The sequence below is a fragment of the Oenanthe melanoleuca genome, chromosome 5, assembly GCF_029582105.1.
Source record: "Oenanthe melanoleuca isolate GR-GAL-2019-014 chromosome 5, OMel1.0, whole genome shotgun sequence".
Taxonomy (NCBI): Eukaryota; Metazoa; Chordata; class Aves; order Passeriformes; family Muscicapidae; genus Oenanthe; species Oenanthe melanoleuca.
In genome coordinates, this window is record NC_079339.1 from 51,489,054 (window position 1) to 51,509,591 (window position 20,538).

The window sequence follows — 20,538 nt, forward strand, 5'->3', positions numbered from 1 at the left end:
TGCTTGATTTTGTTACCATCATTGAATTTTTGGGTTTTGTTTGTGTTTAATATGCACTCAGTGGAATAATCACATTGCAAGCAGTCAGGCATCCTGTGTATGAATTTTTCTACATATTTTCTCAGATTCAGGCTTTTTGAGGAGTGTTTTGGAAGGGTTTGAGTGATGGATGTTGGATGTAGGCAGCTGTTGCTCATGTAGCCATTGTGCAGATGCGTGTGATCCTGCTGAACTTTGCATTAAGAAATACTTGAGGTCTGGGGGAAATTGCTGTAGCTCTACACCTGAATTATTGGTAAAACTGGATCAGAAGCTATTTCCTAGTTTGTTTGCAGCAGTAGATGCTAAATACTTTGTATTCTGTTCTGAGCTGGACTGAGTGAATTGTCTGTAGTAGAGCCAAGCTGGCACAGAGTTTGCCTTGGCACAGAAGGTGAGCGCTCTGTGGCACCAAAATCTTGGGACTTTCCCTCTGTTGAGGGCTGTGTGATGTAGTGCCACGTTAAAAATCTCACATAGTGTCACTGTTTTTGGAGTCAGCGTTTCCTATTTTTTTGGGCAAGAAATAAGCACTTTCACAGCACTATCCTTTCATAAAACATAGAAACAGATTTTTCTCTGCCCTAGTGAATTGCTGCATAGGTAAGGCTTGCACAGGGCCCAGGGTTGAAGTTAATATGCAAAACTGCAGTTTTGACCTCTAGTTGTGTTTTGTTTAAAAAAAATCACTTTTGATTTTTTCAAAACTCTTCTATGTTTAAGTTCACCTTTGATTTAATAACCATACAATCATGCTACTTTATTTTCTGGTGAATTTCATGTGATTTTCTTAATATTGTTTATGTAGAAGTAACTTTTTAAAATCTCATTTCATTACGTTTATATCATAATTAACATTTCTTGTATGCAATAGATTTCCACAAAATTCAGTGATCAGATGATCGTGTTAATTTTTTTCCCTGACCACCATCATTTTTTGGCTTACAAGTCAGAATTTTTCTCAAAAGGAACGAGAAGATTGTTTCCTGCTGTCTACTCCCCTGTCTCCAAGGAATCATGCAAGAATTACATACATTTTCCTAATTGCATGTGTTAAGAATTGAAGAAAGAGAGCTATTTCATCTTTGTTTAGAAGAAATTGTAGTCTTTCATTAGAAGAGAAATTCCTAGGTATTGAAGCTTTAAAGGATGATATTTTGGGAGCTCAATCTTCTTGGGTCCGAACAAAAATATGTAATGTGGCGTTTTCCTCAGGCTAACTAAATGCATAGACTAATTTTTTTCCTGAAGTTCATTGAAATAGTTCCTGCATGACATGGGGAGCTTCCTGTATAATGCTGTTATTTCCAGAGATTTCAAAGGCTTGGATTAGGAAGCATTTATTGATTTATCATTTTTTTTCCTCTTCAGACTGCGTATCTCAGAGAACACTGGAAATGAATATGCTAAAAAGTACAGACAAGCAGAGGAACAAGGGCTGAATGTAGCTGGGAATTATCAGCTTGTATATAAACCAGGTAAAAAAAGAAATAAAATTATTTAGTTCCTATTACAAACTCAGATATACCTGTCCTTTTTCTCCTGTTGTCTTCACATTACCTCCCTCTCTAAACTGAATGTGCTTATTTATTTATTGTTGTATGTCCATTAGTTTGTTATATATAAAGCATGGTATTAAAAAGTAAACTCGTTTTCTGGAAACCACAATGTATAATGCTGTTGCATAGATACATCTGTGCATCAACATAGAAATGTGATTAAAACAAATCTGCAAGGAAAAGATACAACTCATTAGATTCATTCTTTTGTTCTGTTTTCCCATTTTCTGTTCATATTTCTCTGTGTACTCGATTGTTGCTTTGAGTTGCCTTTAGAGAGAAATTCGATTGCACTTCTTTTCTAGGAGCTGTGGTAAAAGCTCTGTGAGGCTGTCTCACTTGTCAGGGCAGCTCAGCTTCAAACTCTTACTGTGCCTCTTAATTTCCAGATTTGTTAATGTAGCTGATTTCCTGAGAAAAGGACATTTATGTTTCATCTGTTCCATGTGTCATTCTCTTAATACTTTCTGTGTACCTTTGCTGGCATACTAAAATGTGACAAATGCAGAAATTTTCTAGAAATTACTGTCTTCAGGGCATCTGCAAATTCTCTGGCCTCTGGAACTCAGGCTGATGAAGCCACTAGTGAGATTTGTCATCAGATGAGACACAGTAGGGACACTTGGCCAGTTCACCATGTGCATTGCACCTTGTTCTGTCCTAACGACAAAATATTGTCTCTTGTTCCCTTGACATTACATAAAATTTGTGTGAGAGGGAGGTGGAAATGGTGGGAATGGGGGAATAAGGAGACTGGAAGGAGCTTCCAGCATTGTCATTCAGGAATGACTTTTCCCTAATTCTTCATGTGCTTTACTAGCAAAAGAGAGACAGCAATAAGTTGAGTAAGATTAAGTTCTCTAGATGTTTATTTAATAATACAGTAGTATTGATTAATGCAAGGAAATGCCATAGCTCATTTAGTGTCTTTTACCTATTAAATCAGAATCTTGTGTAAAGTAAACTTTAGCAGCACTAGTGGCCTGCATGATTTTGAATGGAACTGATGCTAGCAGCCCTCCTGTAAAAGAAACAGGATTATAACTTAGGTTTTTTTAGGAAATATTTCTGTGTAGTCATCCTGGTACTTTATTTTATAAATACCTGCTTTCTTTTGGTCTACTCTAAAATATTTGTCCTTGAAATTTTACCTTCTAATACTCTCACCTTCCAGTTGTAACTTACTTAAACAGCATCTAGTAATCAAACAACCATAAAAAAATTACTGAAGTATTGACATATTACATAATTTCTTCTTATTAATCCGTTAGATATTTTCCTCAGTTCCTTTTCCCCCCTTCCCCCTGTTCTGTTCTTTGTCTGTCTCATTGTCTGGACTCTGAGTTGCTTCAGGAGCTGTTCTGTGCAGTGTTGATGCCTGCCTGCTCCCATCAGTGCTCTGCTCCCAGCAGTGTGTGATCCAGTGGCAGACTCCAAGCACTGGATAGTGACAGGACTGGAACATTCCTACGGCATTCTGAGCCTTAGCTGCCAAATCCCACCTAGATGTAGAATAACATAAAAGCTTCAGAAAATCCTGGTTGTTACTGCTCTTAACTTTGATTTACAGGCAGACTCAGGAATACTGTGTTAGGCTAGTGGAATAAAAAAGCTCAGTAAGTGAACATAAGAATTGTACTGTTAATTTTATAGCTTATAAATGTTGTTTTACGTTTGAGACTGCTTTTCTCTAGTGTAGTATACTCATCATTCAAATTTCAACAGCTTCAAGATGTATTTGTAACTTTCAGCTATATTGATCTGAAAGTGTATGTTTTCCTCAAGACCATGTGAATTGTCATATATATTCAAGGATTTATCTACATCAGGACCTATGAGTTGAGCTGTGTTGAATACTAATGTAGTCAAGAAATAACCATCACAACATGGAAATGAGAAATGGATTTTTTCTGGAGGTTCTGAAATCTTACCCCTTTTGTAGCTTCTTTCTCTCAGAGTTGCTGTTCTAACTATAGGCAATATTTTCTGTGCAAATTGATAGGCTGTTTTAAATTTTGCAGTCACTAAAACTGCTTGTGTTTGTGCTGCTTGTGTCTTATTATTTGATGAAATTCTATTGAGTTTAAATCTTGTGCTTTCCTATTTCTTCAAAAGAGCCTATGGGTTTATTCTGAGAGGACAGACAGAAATGCCTGATCTGCTTCTGTGTTGGGGAAACAGATCATCAGGGAGCTGCATTTAGAGTTCTGGCTTCTGCAGAGCATGGTAGAAATGATACTGCTGTGCAGAGGAAGTTAAAATGATGAAATAGAAGTGGAAGAAAATTCTTTGCCATAACTATTATCCAAAATAAGTAGGGCATTAGCAGTTCTTCCCTGTCCCACCAGGCTTGTTTCACATTCATCTAACTGGTACTTCCAAGTATGCTTTGTTTTAAGCATCTCATTTTAATTGTTTAGTGGCAGATAGCAAGATACAGCTGTACAGTCTCTACTCCCAGAACTGGTCAATATAAAAATCTAATCTTATGTTAAAGGATCTCTTCAAATTTAATTCAGTAAACAGGTGCCAGAGGGAGTACATCTGCTGTATGGGCTGTAATAAGTGACATACTGGCTCTTTCCATGGGCACAGGACTATTGTAGTCATTGACATCTCTGTGGGACTTTGATAATAATTGAAAGGGAAATGAGCAAGCAAATTGATCTTTCCCCTGAGTTTTTGGTTTCTTTTTTTCACTGACTCTGAATAGAGAAATTAATAATATTTATTCTGGACTGGCATTAATGCTTCTTATACACTGAAATACTTTGCTTGTCCTAAACCAGCATGGGGGCAGTTGTCTGCTTTCTCAATTTACTATTTTCAGGTTGGAAGCATCCTGCATTCTGTGTCAGAATCCAGGGTGCAGGTTAGAGCACGATGCCTTACAAAGATGTGCACTAGTTGGGTTACACTGTCCCGGTCCTAATAATGTTTTTCAGAAAGTATAAGCAATTGAAAAAGCAAAAGTTTGTGTCTTCTTTGCTGATAAATCTGTAGACCTGTAGCAGATATGTCTGTATTGGCAGGAATGACCAGCTTTTCTGAAGACCAGTTCTCATTGGGGGATTTATTACATATTAGATATGAAAAATAAAAAAGAAAAGCCCCAAGGAAACCCAAACATTTAAAGGTAATTACACTGTGTGGTATGGAGTCCACAGTTGAATGGTTATTTAAATCAGTGGAATAATCTTTCATTGGGGGGTGTACATTTAAATGCTTTCTTCTGCAGCAGGTCTTCATGGTTCAGAACAACTTTTGTGTTTAAAAACAAATGTGAAAGTTTTAACGTCTTTGAAGATAATTTTTCAAGTTCCCCATCTCAATTTAGTTTTGTTTTTTTACTAAAGATCATAATAGATTTCAGATGGACTTTGTCCTCAGTTTGTTAGTTTGGGGCATTTACACTGCTGGTTGGGTCATGTCAGTGTTCATCTCGAGTTGCCATTTTGCTGAGGCCCAAAACTCTTCTGTCTCTGCAGACAGAAGTGTCACAGCTGTCCTGGTATTAGTTCCCCAAGCAAGCTCAGTAACGTTTCTTTCAGTTTAACCACAGAAGACATGTCTTGAAGAGAAAAAACCCAAACCATACAGTCTTTAGTACTTGCAGCATCTGCTAAATGATTGTATGGCTGTCAGTTCTTAAATTCTGTGTGGTTGTGGCTAATCTTAGATCACCATTTACTTCTGATACAATTTTTTTCTGGACTCCTGTGCTTAGGAGAAAGTAAGATGTTGCTGTCCTAGAAATGTTATATAAAAAGCAGTTAAAAAAAAGGTGATACATACAAAGTTAATTAAATTGTTTATCAGCAGGTATATGAATATTGATGGCTGTTTCTTTGCTTCTGGTTTGTTCCTTTGTGTTTTTTAAATAAAGTTCTTAATTGAATTTTAGGCTAATGGTTTCTTACTAATACACTGGGGTTTGTACTGAATTAGTGTTATTATATGAATCTTACCTTTTGAATTTTTGGTGCCTTCTTCCTTATTTATAAGCACTATTAAAAATGACTTTTTTCTTTCACATTTTGACTTTTCAAAATTGCAGTTGTTTCTTTGAAAACCTGATAGAGGTGGGAAGGTTATGTTGCTTCATCAGGAATCTGCTGATACTGGGATCTGTTCCCTAGCAGCTTGAGGTTTCTTCCAGCATTGGTCAAATCACACACAGCTATGGATGTCTCAGTTGTGACATGTTTGTGCCAGAGGGAAGCCAGTCAGCCAGTGCAGTGTTGCTGTGGCAGAATGCTATATATATGAATTTTTTCTGGGGAATATATTTAGAAAGTTGACCAAAAGTATTTTAAAAAGGACAGTTAATATATTTGAAGGTGCTGTCAAGTCTGGTTTTGTTTGGGTTTAGGTGCTGCTAAGCAGATCTTTGTTCAGTGACCACCTTTCACTGTTGTGTTACAGAATCCAGATAAAAGAATTTTTCATGTTGCAGAATGGGGCCTTAGGGAACTCTGTTTTTTAGTGCTTTATTGAACTGTAATAGGGAGCTGTCCAGCTTTGGGGCTTTTTTTAGTGTTAGAAAAACTTCATTTGTATTCCTTGACACTTTCAGACAATTGGGGGGTGTGGAACACACTGAGGTATGGGGGAGCTAAGATGCCATTCTGTCTGCTTCTGTTTCACTGCTGTTTGAGATTGTTACAGCTTTGCCAAAGAAAGGCAGCTGTAACTGCAGTCAAGTATTTTGGCTATAGCCTTTATTTTAAAGTAATTATTGCCTTTGCAAAAAAATAGAATATAGAATAATAGAATTGTTTCACTACTTTATTTCTTAAAGAAATAATGATATAAAAAGAAGTATAGGGTTATTAGTATTAGGTTACTGTATATGAGTAACCCATAACACCTGGTGAAACCAATTTGAAAGGGAAAGCATTTCCATTTTTTATTTTGTTATGCCGTGGGTATTTTAGCTAAATTGTTTAATTGTAACTTGCAGAATTGTTGTTTACCATGGTCTTATCCAGGTTTTTCCCTTCTGCACCTGCAGACCTGTTCTTTTGTTTTCATGGTCAAACTGACTGCAGACCTCTAAGCAGAAACTTAGGCTGGCACTGAAATATTTTTGTCAAGTTACCCAGTGCTAATGGGGACTAACTTCTGCCGAGAGACTGCAGAGTATAGTATTACATTGAAAAGTCATTCATGATGCTTAGCAGATTTTAATGGCCAGGTGGTAGAAATATAATGGTCTTCCTGTCAAATTATGGGTTATTTTGTACTGTGGATCCAGTAGACTTTAAGAGAAACAACACATGTACATGAATAAGGCATATTTTTTTCAGTATTGTAAAAAATTCTTGAGTATACAGGTAGAATTGCAGTTGTAATGCAAACTGCAAAAATCCAGTTTTTTAAATTAAGAGAATAGCATGGAGAGTTGTATATATCTTTTCCACTGATGGTGGTTTACACATACAAGAAGTGTTTTTTTGGAGTTGCTTCCAGTAAAACAGTAGTTGCATAAACATAGAAAATCTCTTCAATCTGCTAATACTAAAAAATACTAATTCTATTAATACTTAAAAGTACATTATTCAACTTTTAGAGAAGTTGGGTTTCCAGATCCTGTTGTCATAACCTCCTGCTGGTGTTTCTCTTTCTCTATTGAAATAAGTGACTCTTGGTTATTTTTGTGTCTAGATTCTTCATTGTCTCAGAGTGAATCAAGTGAATCAACTTCTATACCAATATGGCAGTGTAAAAATTTGGATATGCCTACAGCCAAACACAGGGAAAAGGTAATGGCAGAGTACTTTTCTCGTGTGAAATAAAGCTGAAAATAATGTTTTGTTGTGGCTTTGGGGTGATTTTTTTGTTTGTTTGTTTCTGTTATTGTTGGTTTTTAAAAGGAAACTTCCTTTCCTTCTTGAAACACTGTACAAAATTTTTGTGTTTTTTACAAAACTGTTGCATACAATCTCTTAAGAGGAAAAACGCTGGTGTTACACTTTCTGTTTTTAGGTGTTCATGTAAAATACGTACATGAATGTGTGCCCATGTTCTTTTCTGTGATCTTCTGATGTGCTTTAGGACACTAGTTATCTCCAGATGCCTACAAGGTGATAGAAAAGATGGCACTGTGTTTTATAGAGGTTTGCTTTGTGGCTTGGAAGCTGTCGATATTTCAAATCTGTTGGAAACCTGCTTTGAATTGTTTTGTAGACTTACAAGTTTTCTTGAAAAATTGTTTCAGATAGTATCTCTGATACAAAACAACTCAGTTGTGATTGTAGAAGGAGCGACTGGCAGTGGAAAGAGCACACAGATTCCACAATATATTTTGGATTATTGCATGAGCCACTCTATGCCCTGCAACATTGCTGTTACCCAGCCTAGGAAAATCAGTGCCAGCAGCCTTGCCAGGTGGATTAGCAAGGAGAGATCGTGGACACTAGGTGAATTTGTAGGATACCAGGTATGAGAAAACTTCAAATTATATTTTAAAACATTAAAAGTACTGCATGTTCTTTCTTTATTACTTTTAAGCATATCTAGCGTACTGAAGAAATGTTAAGAGAATCTGCATTTAAAGTGGAATTGGTATTTTTTTATCTGTCTCCTGCTAAATGTTTGTAATTAAATCAACTTGTAAAATCCTGGTGGCACTCCAATAGAAAATATTTGTCTGTATCAGACATGTCTGCATTATTAATCACTGAAATTGTTGCAGAAGATCTATGTTCTGTCATTTTTCCTTTAAGCTCCTTAAGTAATATACTTTATCTGTTTGATTTTACTGCATTTGCTTGTCAGCTCTGTCAAAACTTCAATGCATTTATGACCGGATTCTTTTGTGAACAATCTCTTGCTCCTTTTTAACATGTAAAAAACCTTAAACTAGCTTTTCCTCTTAAATCTATCTCCTCCTTTTGCTTTGTTGAACTCAGCTTCGAGCTCAGTTCTGTCCCTCCATTTATAAACTTGATGGCCACATTCCTCTTTTGACACAGGTCCTGGTGCTTTGATCAGCTCCTTGTCAGTACCACACTAAGCTGCTGTGATGGTGATTGCACTGTTGGTTAGGCCACAGCTCTCTCTGCATGAGCTGCTCTGGTTCTTCAGGCCAGTGGGTTCACACTGGTGTTGACATTGGGAGGGATGTTCTGGACTCCTTTGCTGGGAGGAATATTTGCTGTGTTGTTCTTCCTGTCTGCTTCATTCTATTTCTTGTTGTTTCTTTCTTTCTTCCACTTAGGGTAATACGTATGTATATGTTTGCTAGAATGCATTTAGAGGTTTCTGTTTCTTCATGGGTCTGCAGGTTCAGTTTACTTCCTAGTATGCTATGTTGTGGTGCCATATATGTGTGTTAGGTGTTCTTTGTTACCCTTAAATCTGATTTTGTACCATTTTCAGGTGTGATGGGGTTTGATTTTTAACTGAGAGTGACAGAGTTGTTCATAGCATGGGCTCTGATGTGTCTTCTGCGTCATCTGTTATCCCGTATCTGCTTTCTTCTGTGCCACATCATAAACACGACAGCAATAATCAAAACACAGTGTTGTCAACATTATTCTCATCCTAAATCCCAAAAACACAGCACTGTACCAGCTACTAAGAAGAAATTAAAATCTATTCCAGCCAAAGCCGAGAGTTATGTTGTTTGTGTTTCAGAGTAGTTTATATGTAAATCCTTTGTTATGATTTTTGATACCTTGAATTAATTAGTCATAAAATTGCTAAATTGATTCTTTAGGCTAGTGAGTCTCAAAGACTTGAAATGATATTGTGCTTCCAGACTGTCTTCAGGACAGTGTATGTGCTATGCTTGTTTCACCAGCACTTTTGTGAGCTGAGCAGAAATAGAGGGAAATGGTGGAGTGCAGATATGTCTGCTCTAGCCTGATCCCTTAGCTGCACATGAAAAGATGACCGCAGCTTTGCCTGCCTAGATAGGTTACACCTGAGATAACTAAAGTTACACAAGTATGTTAGAAATCAAAAATATGTTTCATATAGGGCTGTAGAACTTTATCTCAGGAGTAAGTTGCCTGGTCTTGGTGGTAACTTAAACTCTTTCCTTTTCCTGTCCTGTAAGCAAACTACATTTTGGCAAAATATTTTCTTGCTCTTCATATCAGTGGAAAGGCTGGTATATGTATGTACCTTTAGAAGTCTAAAGAATTCTCAGTCTAAAGTCCCCAGCAAGGAATTTTGTTACTTCATAAAACTTCAGAGTTTATTTTTTTTTCAATTTCTTCCTAAGAAAAGACAGTTAATTGATTCTGGTGAGAACACTTCTGTATGGAGACTTGTGCAAGTTTGCATAAATAATTTTGATGGATTTACACTGTGTTTGCTTTTGGAGTTCTTTCACATGCATGCTTCTGTAACTACAATAAATATGTTTCCAGCTAGTATGTATTTTTCTTATTGTTGTTAGTTAAGTTTAGAGAATGTTTCAACAAAGGAGACGAGGTTGCTGTATATGACAACTGGAGTTCTTCTTCAGAAGATAATTTATGCCAAGAGCCTAACTCAGTTCACACACATTTTCATTGATGAGGTAAGTTTCTGGAAGTAAGTTTAATTTTCATATTAATAAAGCCTTTTGTCTCTTACCATGCAAGAAATGAGAAATGCAGACATCTACTTTTAAAGATGTTTTATATAAGTTGTGTAAGGTATGACTTGCTGAAATAGGCTTGTCAGCATTCCTTTGAGCAACAAGTTTAGAACTGAAGGTGTGGGGAGCGTTTTTGTTAATTTTTAATATAGGTGCCTTGAAATGTTTTTTGAAATCCATCTCGTGGAATTCAATAACCTGTCCAGCTAGGCCTGTCAGGGGGAGGCAGCTACTTTCCATTTACTTGGATATTAGAGTCTTTATTCTTCAGGGGTGTCCTGAAAAATACCTCTGTGAAACTTCTGTCTCCTGGTTGTGGGTACAGTTTCACTCATATGGATTCCTTATTTTTGCATGCCTAGGCTCAAAAGGTGTGTGCTCTCTTCTATGAAAATGTGCTGTTATTCCAAGTTACAAAAATAAACCATTAAATTGAGTAGGAAAGTAAGAGATTGTCAAAAGAAGGGGATGAATGAATGAAAATTAAATTGTGGATAATGTCTTCCAGGTGCATGAGCGTACTGAAGAAATTGATTTCTTGCTCTTGGTAACCCGTAAACTGCTGTGGACAAATTCACAGTCTGTAAAGGTGGGTTCAAGCTGAATTCTGCTATATTTGCTTGCAAGGGAATTTTTGCATGTCTTTTACTAAGAAGGCCCTATTTTAAAGAATTTACCACAACTTACTATGTTTTTTCGTTCTACTAAAATATTATTTAGTTTGCCACTCCTCATTAGTAAGCAAGCTGAGGGGCATTCTTTTCCTGACTGCTGTGATGTGTTCTGAGAGACTTCCTTTTTTTTTTCCTCTCATGTTAAAATGCATTAGTTTCTAAAGCCTGCTTAAGGCTAAAAAATGCACGATGGATATTTGACTAGAATTACATCTTGGGTATTGAGGGCAGTGCTTATCCTTGGTTAAAATGGTAGCATTAACTCCTGGAAATACTGAGCGTTTTTGTTTAAGTGGGACCACATATTTGAAGAAATAGCAAAAGACCAGAAATGCTGTACTGTTGTTCCTGGGTAGAACTGGTAGTAAAATGTGGCTGAGGTTTTTCTCTGCATGTTAGGCAATACTGCTTTGTACTAAAGCAGAGTTCATATTTAGCATGATGTGTTTAGTCTTTGGGGTCTCAAAGTAATTAACTATTGAAATGTTAGAAATTAAATACAAGTGATGGCATTAGGCTAACTCAGTGTCTTTCTGTGCAGCTGTTTGGGACTGCAGATACTTTGTGAGATGGCATGTCTCTTAAGTGCTTCAAGCTATTAGTTGAATGTGAATTTTTCAAATTCAAAATAGAATCTAGGTTGGCTGTTTTTGTTGCCACTGGAAGGGAATATGTGTTCTTATGTGCAGTCTATCACATTGATTCAAACTTGGTATTTAGGTCTTCCAAACATGCTGTCACTGAACATGTCCTTTTATTTGGCATAAGACATGGCTGTGCACTTCACATCTTTCACTTTTTATCCCTTTTCATGCTGATTTAGATTTTAGAGAAAACTCTGTCTTTAAATTCAGAGACAGTAATGTGAAACTATAGAGCCTTTTTTGGCACTTGGCTCTGCCTACTGAGAAGAGCAATAATTTGATCAAACTGAGTTTTTGAGAAGTTTGCCCTTTTATTCTGATTATTGAGTTGGTTTCAATGGCAGGAATCCCTACAGGCCCTGTCATCTTTTCTGTTAGAAAACATTTTTCTGTTAGAGGTTCCTGACAAATTTTTCATTTTCCTCTGTAGTTCCGTTTTAGTCTCTTGAAATTGTCACTGAAAAATTTTATTCCCTTTATATCATTCTCTGCAGTTGTTTCTGCAGATGACAGTTTTTTAATATTGTACAAACCTGAGAGAGGCCTATATTTGAGAGAGTGGAGGGATGTCCCTTTGAATTTTTTTAATGTTGAAGAAGGGAAAACTCTTGATCTCATTTGCTGAGTGGAATGGGCCATTCAGCTTGAATGTACTAAGCCCATTGTCTCCTGCTTCATCCCTTTTCAGCTCCTTCTGAAAAACTGAGGAAGGGAGCTCTGATGTGGCAAATTCATTTATAAAATGTGAAATATTCTCCCTGGATTCATGAAACAGAAGGGTGCAAGGATCCCTATTTAAGAGAGGAAACAAAACATTTTTAACTCAGGGTGGTATGAAATGTTTGTTTCCTGTTTTGGAAGTTGCAGACCTCAGAAGTAGTAAGTAATTTAACACTGCATGAACTAACAGGAGTTAGTTGAGTGATTCTGATGAGGACAAGGTCTACCTGCTGAACTATCTAACTTAAATTATGTTGGATTTTCTGGCAGATGGCTGCTGCAGATGATTATTTTTAGATCGTAGAGCAGAAGCTGGATTGTTAAAAGAAAACCTTAGACTAAGAGGGGCTCTATTGGGTCAAACCAAACAGTGCAGTTTCCATAGTGACTGGGAACAGTTCTTGGTATCACCTAGTGGGTCTTTGGACATATCTGTGTTGGACAAGTGGTTTTGGACTGCTTGATCTTGAACTGTCTTCTTTGATTACCCCCTGTTCTGATGTGTTCATCTGCCAGACACAGTTTTTGCTTTAGGAGCACATCAAATCCTTGATTCAGTTTTGTGACTCTTCAGGCACTCTGTTAAGAATCTGTCACTCCTTTCCACTTTGGAAGGATTCCATGGAGATTAGAGTCCAGATTGTCTTGGAGGGCTAGTTTAATATTCATTGCCTGTAACTGCAGATTTAGATTGGATTTTGTTTCCACAGCCTTCAGAGAAGGTTGCATTTAGCCTATTGCCCTGGCATAGGTGAGTCACTGTCTGAGCCATGAGGCAATCCATGCTGTAGTACAGATTTCATATATTTGCAGAATTATGTCCTTTCAGATTTCTCCTTTCAGGATCATGTTGGAAAACCTCCTGGTTTAGCCTGCTCTCTCTGAGTCTTCTTTGTGCCTTTATATGTGCTTTGGAGCTGAGCACAGTGCTACAATGCCCACTTCTTTAGTTTTTACTTCCTGACGTTTTGCAAGGGGGGTGCTTTTGTGTTTTACAGCACTTCTGGTTTGGGTGGTGAGATCTTTATCAAGTGTACTGTATGGGTTTGGTTGAATTTTCACCATGATGTCTGCCCTAGGCATTCTAGCCTGAGCCTTACAGGTGCTTGCCTCTCTCCACATGCTGGTTATGGTATCTTAAGCATTTAGTTTGATTTTCTTAAATGTACTTAGGTTATATACCTCTAGTAACCAGAATTAGGTAATTTAACATGAAGAGGAAATGGGGAGTCCCATGTAGCAGGACAATTTGTGTTAAAATTAATGCTTTACATTTTCTGTACTTTTTTTTTTAACAGATAATATTGATGTCTGCTTCCATCAACTCTAAAGAATTAGCTGATTACTTTGCACTTCCAGTTCATAATGGTTTGAATCCAGTCTGTGTATTTAAGGTGGAAGGCAGACCTTTTGCAATTGAAGAATATTATCTTGATGATTTGAAGGACATTTTTGATTTCCAGGTATTGTAAATATAATTTCATTTCTTTGGGCATAATAAGAAATAAGAATTGTCAATTGAAAACTGTAATAAAATGACATGAAGCTACTTTTATATTGCAAATCTAGGTAAGAATTAATAGATGATGATAGAACAGGAGTCTTCTTATGAGCATCCTAGTTTCCTTCATGAAACAGAAATGTTACAATAGTATGAGGAATTTTGTTAGTTGCATTCAAAATGAACAGTGTAAAATGTGTATGAATATGAAAATCAGGGAATATTTCCTGGGTTAGTTTATGTTGTTGTGTATCAAAGGCAGAGAGTGCTATGAAATTAAAACAAGCATTTTTTATTAGAACTTTGTTGTTATCAAGTTGGCTTCCCTTATCAGCTGAGGCTTTCCTATTTTCCTATTTTTCTTTCCTTTTTTTTTTTTTTTTTTCCTCCTCTCCCAGTGGTGGCAGAGATGTTTTGAAGTAGTTTTTAACCTATTTCTGTTGTAGCCATGTAGGCCACCATGGCAAATGTGTAATTATGAATAATGAAAACATGTTAGAATAACTGATGCCTCTCAGATCCCTGGTGGGCTGTGCTGGAGAGGTGCTTCTCTGATGCCTAAAGAGGGGAGGGTGGGTGCTGGCTTAAGATTTGTTTGCTTTATCAATCTAGCTTTATAAGCTGCACAGAATATATTTTGTATATTTTGTTTTTAGCACTCCTGACATTATAACAAGTATCTCTGTAGACATCAGATAATGAAGAAATTAATGTAAATATGAGTTAATCTGTTTTCTGTGGTTTTATAATAGGAGTTTGTTTTACATTTGAAAAACAGCTGTGCAGGAATTCACTTGAGTGAACTCTTTCAGTATTATGGTTCAAGGCAAAATAAACAGGTTAAAGCAGAGTACAACAAATGCACTCAGGCCTGTATTATGATACCCAGTCTAAAGATAACTGGGACGTGGGTGTAATTACTGGTCAGCTTTGATAATTCAAAACACTATTAAAGTGTTATTACAATGAAGGAGATGGGGAATGCACTTAAAAAGTAGCAGTGGAGGAACACACGGTTATTATTTAGCTTTCATCCATCAGTTCTGCAGAAAATAAAATAGCAAAATAAAATAGGAAGCCCAGAAGAAAATAATTGCTTATGCTGTACACAGCTTAGGCATTGGTTTCCCTCAATACAGGCAAGGTAAAATAAAAGGCTGTCAACAGTTGAAGTTTTAATGCAAACAAAAAAATAAACTCAGTGCTTGTAGCAGTTGGCCCATCAGTATTTATACATTAGTATGGCAGTTTAGACAGATAATAGGGAGGAGATTATGTAACACTTGAGGCTTTATAAAAGATTTTTGATGATGGCAACATGAAGATAGCCAGGAAATTGAGTAAGAAGTTTACTGCAGTCAAGTTGGATTTGTCATAGCTGCCCTTGGAGATAAATGTTGACTTGCACACCTTTCATCTCAGAGATCAACAACAAAGGAACTGCTTTTAGTGCTTAGCCCTTTTCATACTTTATTTTTTCTGTGTTTTTTATTTAATGTTTTCATCTGATTCTTTATCTTGTGTTGTCCTATCTATAGCCATTCTGCTTTTCAGCAGGATGGGGAGAGTTTGTTTGTCCAAGATGCTCCTTGTGACTTAGGGCAACTATAGAAGCACGTAAGTGCTCTTGATTTTTTTTTTTTTTTTTTGTATCTGTATTTGAAAAGGATGAAGTTGAATTCTAAAGGACTGATTCTTGGTCTTGATCTTCTTCCTTATGGTGCTGTGTGAAGATTTTCTCTGACTACTAGTAACAATTAAAAAATTAAAATGTGGAAGGTCTAAGATGATTTGTGTAATATCCTAATAAAATGAAAGTGGAATATTAGTATTAAGACAGTTAATGAGTTAATGCTGCCATATGGAGACTAAGGCACATCTTTCATCATGCTGAAATCTAAATGAGATAACTGCCTGAGGTACAGGCTTCAAGCTTTAATTCTTGATGTTTAATTTTCACCTATAAAAGCCTGTAAAATTTACATAAAGGAACACAGCAGTTAAAAGAAAATGCAGACGTTGCTCTTTAGATAAACAGAATTTTTCTGTGTTTACTTTTGATTTTAATATTAATAACTGTAAAACTACATTGCATAAATCTTCAATCATTTTTTAAAGTATCTCAATCAAAATCAGTTTAGTCCTTTGTAATTGTCTCTTAGCCATGAAATGTGAATCTTCGTCCCTTCTCAAAAAATCTGAAAATAATTGGATGCTACTATATAAATGTAGAATTCTTTTATGAATCCTGTAGAGCTCTTGGCTTTAATACATCACTCATTTCTGCATGTTTTAAAATGTTTTAAAACTGTGCTTGAAAATAAAATTTTTAGGGGTAGTTTTCACTTGAATAATTTGTCAGTTTATTGATGCTGTTGTGATTTGGAAGATGAATAAAAATGCCAGTCATTTTTTTTCTGTGTGTGTTTGCAGTAAACCCTCTGCTGTGACTAGACAGACACCTAGCTGAATCAAAGATAAAGCTTTCTATTTGAATTACTTCATTTGTAGGAAAGAATAAAAATAAGAGAGAAACATTTATCGGTGTATCACTGGCTTACCTTTGCCCAGATACTGGGTCATTTATAGGTGTACTGTTTAATTTGTGAGCATAGGCTTATAAAAAGTAGTTTATTTATCTTTTGGCATAATGGGCTTGGTAAACACATTGTTCTGGATGTATAGCAGAATTGTGATTTTTGTCATACCAGCAACCTCTAAACCCCAAGGAAACACAGCTTTCATGAAAAATGCATGAAGGCTCTATCTATTGGCAGTTTTAAAGCTAGTTGTGTAAATGCATGCCTTTTGTTCTGGATAGTGTTAGAGATATGAAATGCAAATTTAAGAAATGAAGCAAAGTGCAAAAATGCAACCCATTTTTGGCTTGTAAAAGTAAAAACTTGTGTGTGGAACTAAAGTCAGAGTCCTGAAGGTAGTGACCTGCTGTCAAAAACTGTTCTGATGAGATTGTATTATATCAGTCAGGTCTGACTGGGGCTTGGATTTGCTGTTTGTCACATTTCTATCTTTTATTAAGTGTGATGTGGAAGCCTTGTCCTGTTAAAGAATACTAAAGGTCCAATCAGTAGCAAAATTGAAAAGACAAATTTGACAGTTATTTAAGCAGAGATAGTATCAAACAAAAACTCTTATATTTGAGCTGCCCAGAAGAGAAAACTTGCTTAAATTTTCCACATATATTGGGGCAAAAATCACTTTGAAGAAAATAGTCAAGTGTTTTTAAGGTTTCTCATGGGCTAGTCAAGCTGAGGACTGAGGTTGCAGTAGCAAATGCTGACCTAAATCAGTGTTTCCAGATTGGAGCTGTGCTTTTGTGATTGTTGTGAGCTCCTTTACAATGGGAAACTGGTAGAAAAATTAATAATTTCATTTTAATAGCTTTGATAGTTGTTTGTGATTTGAGCTCTCTGAAATAGTTGGTTCAGTAAAGAGTTTACACTAGAGTGAGGAGAAACTCTGAGAATGAAAGGTGAGCAGTGATCAAAAGACATTTTCCCTACAAGAGAAAAATGTGTAATACTGTACAGCCTTTTCATAGCACCTCTAATTCATTAAGCATAAAACTGAAAAGTGATTAAGTTACTGTTTTTGCTCTGAAGACTTGATGGTTTGTGTTCTTAGATACTGAAGCCTTGAATTTGTACAGAATGCTGGAAAACAGGGTAGACAGAATCATTGTGGTTCTGTTGAGTACAACTGAACAGTAATTTTTGACAAAAACCACAAGGAGAAAGAGGTACATGGTTTGTGTGCAGGCAGGTGGAGAGATCTGTGTAGTAGCAGCTATGAGAAGCACTATGCCTACCTTGCACAAATTTCTTCCTTGTCATCCTGTTCCCACGGGTTCTGATCAGTCCCATGTGCTTGACACTTTGGGATAAGGAGCATGTCCTGCAAATGAATGGAAGATGGCCTGGTGATTAAATAGGTAATTATCAGAAGTATTTCTTCAGCATTAAAACTGTAGGGTGCTTGAAGAAAAATGTTTATTTAGAAGGTAATGACTGCATCAGGTGAAGTTGCTTCCTATGTACTGGATCAGTTTTAATTGCAAGCACTTGACAAATTGAAATACATACATGAACTACAGTTTTTTAGTTTTTTATACTGTGTTAACCTCATTACCTTCTTCTGCAACCAGCTCCATCCTCAGAGCTTTGGGCAACCAGCGATAGAACGGAAAATGTATGAAGTAGCAGTGTCTCTGATTCAGTCATTTGATGAGTTCGAAAAGAGGGACAATAGGTAAGATACAGCTCCAAATCTGGAATCAGTGTGTCTTGGGGAAATGAGAAGCTAATTAAGCAACAACAGCAATCCATAGTTATTAGTGGAAACTTAATTTTTGCTTGCATCTCTGCCTTTATTTTACATATTTGTTTGATTTGTACCCAATGTTCCTTAAGTGCACTTCATGCCCTGAAGCATGAGTGGCTATTCAAGGTAGCCATGTCATATGGAAAATAAATTCTTTGCTGTAGACCAGAGCTGAGGAATATTTGTATAAAGAATGAAACCAGAGCTACTGTTTTTATGTTGTAACCTAAAGCAAAAAAAAAAGTAATTATTTCCTGGAAAAAAGGATGAAAACTAGGCATTAATTTTTGCTGGCTTTTTAATGCCTTAATGTCATGTGAAATAAGTAAACACTGGATTTTGCTGCTCTGTGTTTTGTAAATTGATGTTTAGTATCTGAGAATGTAATAAAGTTGCTTCTACAACTTTTGTCTGACACTGAGTGTGTATTAAGTAATCTAATTCAGATTATTTTCATTGTAGAATGAGAATGTTTCTGTCCTGTCACAATTTTGAAGGAAAAAACTAAACATAAAACTCTTGTTCCAGTGTTTATGTATTAGGTTTTTCAGAAAGTGTAGTTGCAAATAATGGTTGAAATTTCATTTCTTCAGGAAGCTTAAATAATGCATGTTAGAAAAAGTGTGCACTTCTGCTTCTTCTTCCAGAATAAAATAATTTGGGGTAATGAAGTAGACTGAGACTGTAAAACTAATGAAGTTGTGTTTTCTTGTTAGGGAGAGAAAGAGCTTGAGTGATACATTGGAACGTGGCAGCGTGCTTGTGTTTTTACCAGGTGAGTATATGTCTTAATAGCTTTCTTTTTTGTTATTTGTCATCTAATGAATTTTCTTCTGGCACTTCTTCCAGGGATTTATTAAACACATACTTAAATGAGGTTCACTTATCTTTTTGGGTGTTTTTTCTTGGAAACTTGTTTAATTGTGGCAATAATTGGAAAAGCTGTGAGTCAGAAATGAATATGCTATGTATTTTGAAAATAATAAAATTAATTCTTTAGTGAATCTACAGAAATGCAGTTGCTCAGTTTTTTAGTGCCATTATTAATTACTGATTCTTCTAGAGATGTTTCCTTTTCTGCATATAGTGTGGTCTCCATTTAGATTGTTGTAAAAGCTCAAATTCACATTTTTCTTTCCACATACATTGGTTGGTGTAGTTGGCATGCTCAAAAGCACACGTGATGACATAGTGATTATTGATCAGAAATCTGTCTATACATGTAGTCTTCTGTGAAGAGTAAAACCTAAGTTCTCTTGCACAGAAATTACTGTAGGTTTTTGTTTTGACTGCCATTCTTATTTGAACTCGTCAGCTTGATTTTGGAGGCAGTATAACTGCAGAGTAGTTTTCCTGCACATCATAAATCTGTTACCAGGTGCTTTCAAGTATTGTTTTACTTGATCAGCTGATTATTCGTTAGTTGAAAACTTTAAAAGATCTGGTTATGTTCAAGTGGAGAGTCACCTTGAAGTCCAGAGCAGGTGTTCCTTGGACACAGTGAAGTCTGTGGACTTCTGACTCTGTAAAATGTTTATGAATGTCATCTCCCTGCTGTGTTGAGCTTAGGAGCATTGCAGAGCTAAGGCTGGAAGCACAGCACACAGCTCAAAGATACACTGCACTTTCAGAGAAGCTTTCCTTGGAGAGTATCCCCAACTAGCTAAAAGGCATTAGAGCTGCCTTTCTTGGAATAACCTTCACTATAAAATTAATGGGTAGAAGGACTTACTTCATTGTGTCAGTGTAAGCCCCATTCCACTTCGTGATTAATTTTAGTTAGGGAGACCATCTCTGTTGCCTTTGACCTCTGATGTTGGTGTGTGTTTGGTGTGTTTTCAGACCTCCTCAGCCCCTCTGAGGCTTCATTTAAGTCTGAAATTACTCCTTAGTACTTTGAAATCCTAAGTCTTAATCTTTCACTTTGAGGGTTTTGTTTTTTCTCATTTGTTTATTGAAATACATTTGGTAAATTTGTGGAAGCCTGTGTGGTAATGCTTTCTGAATGAGCTGGTACACTCAGGTTTGTGTTCTATTTGTTCAGTCTTTGACCTTGTCTGGTTTTCAGCTGGACACTCAAGACTGATCCTGAATGCAGGATTAGCAAACACCCCTTGAAATTTTCCTCCCAAGTGTTTTTATATAGAAGTGGAGAAAAGGGGAGGCGAGCCCTCAATTTACAAGACGGCAGCTGAGACAGAGCTTTGGGTTATTTTTATACATTTAACATCCACATTTAGGATGCTGATTTGAGATGCAGATTTTGAGTGCTAACAATTACATAGCATTTTGAACATTAAAAAGAACACTCCCACTGACTTGTCAAATTGAGTATGCAGCAGCAGCCAGAAAGAGCAGTGCTGTGCTGAGGATGCTGTTAAGTGATTTTTGCCCACTGTCTTTGTGGAATTCAGTGATGGGACAGAATCTGATTCCAAAAGGAGCTGCAGCTGTCTCAAGTCAGATG

General features: G+C 36.4%; 1 protein-coding gene across 1 annotated transcript in view; it reads left to right on the forward strand.

Moving 5' to 3' along the window:
- TDRD9 (tudor domain containing 9) overlaps window positions 1–20,538 on the forward strand; it is a 63,972-nt gene that overhangs the window by 14,420 nt on the left and 29,014 nt on the right. Inside the window, exons 2-9 of the mRNA XM_056492885.1 lie at window positions 1,411–1,517; window positions 7,266–7,363; window positions 7,819–8,040; window positions 10,009–10,131; window positions 10,700–10,780; window positions 13,528–13,692; window positions 17,896–17,999; window positions 18,788–18,846. Coding sequence (XP_056348860.1) covers window positions 1,411–1,517; window positions 7,266–7,363; window positions 7,819–8,040; window positions 10,009–10,131; window positions 10,700–10,780; window positions 13,528–13,692; window positions 17,896–17,999; window positions 18,788–18,846 — 959 coding nt within the window. The remainder of the gene's footprint in view (window positions 1–1,410; window positions 1,518–7,265; window positions 7,364–7,818; window positions 8,041–10,008; window positions 10,132–10,699; window positions 10,781–13,527; window positions 13,693–17,895; window positions 18,000–18,787; window positions 18,847–20,538) is intronic.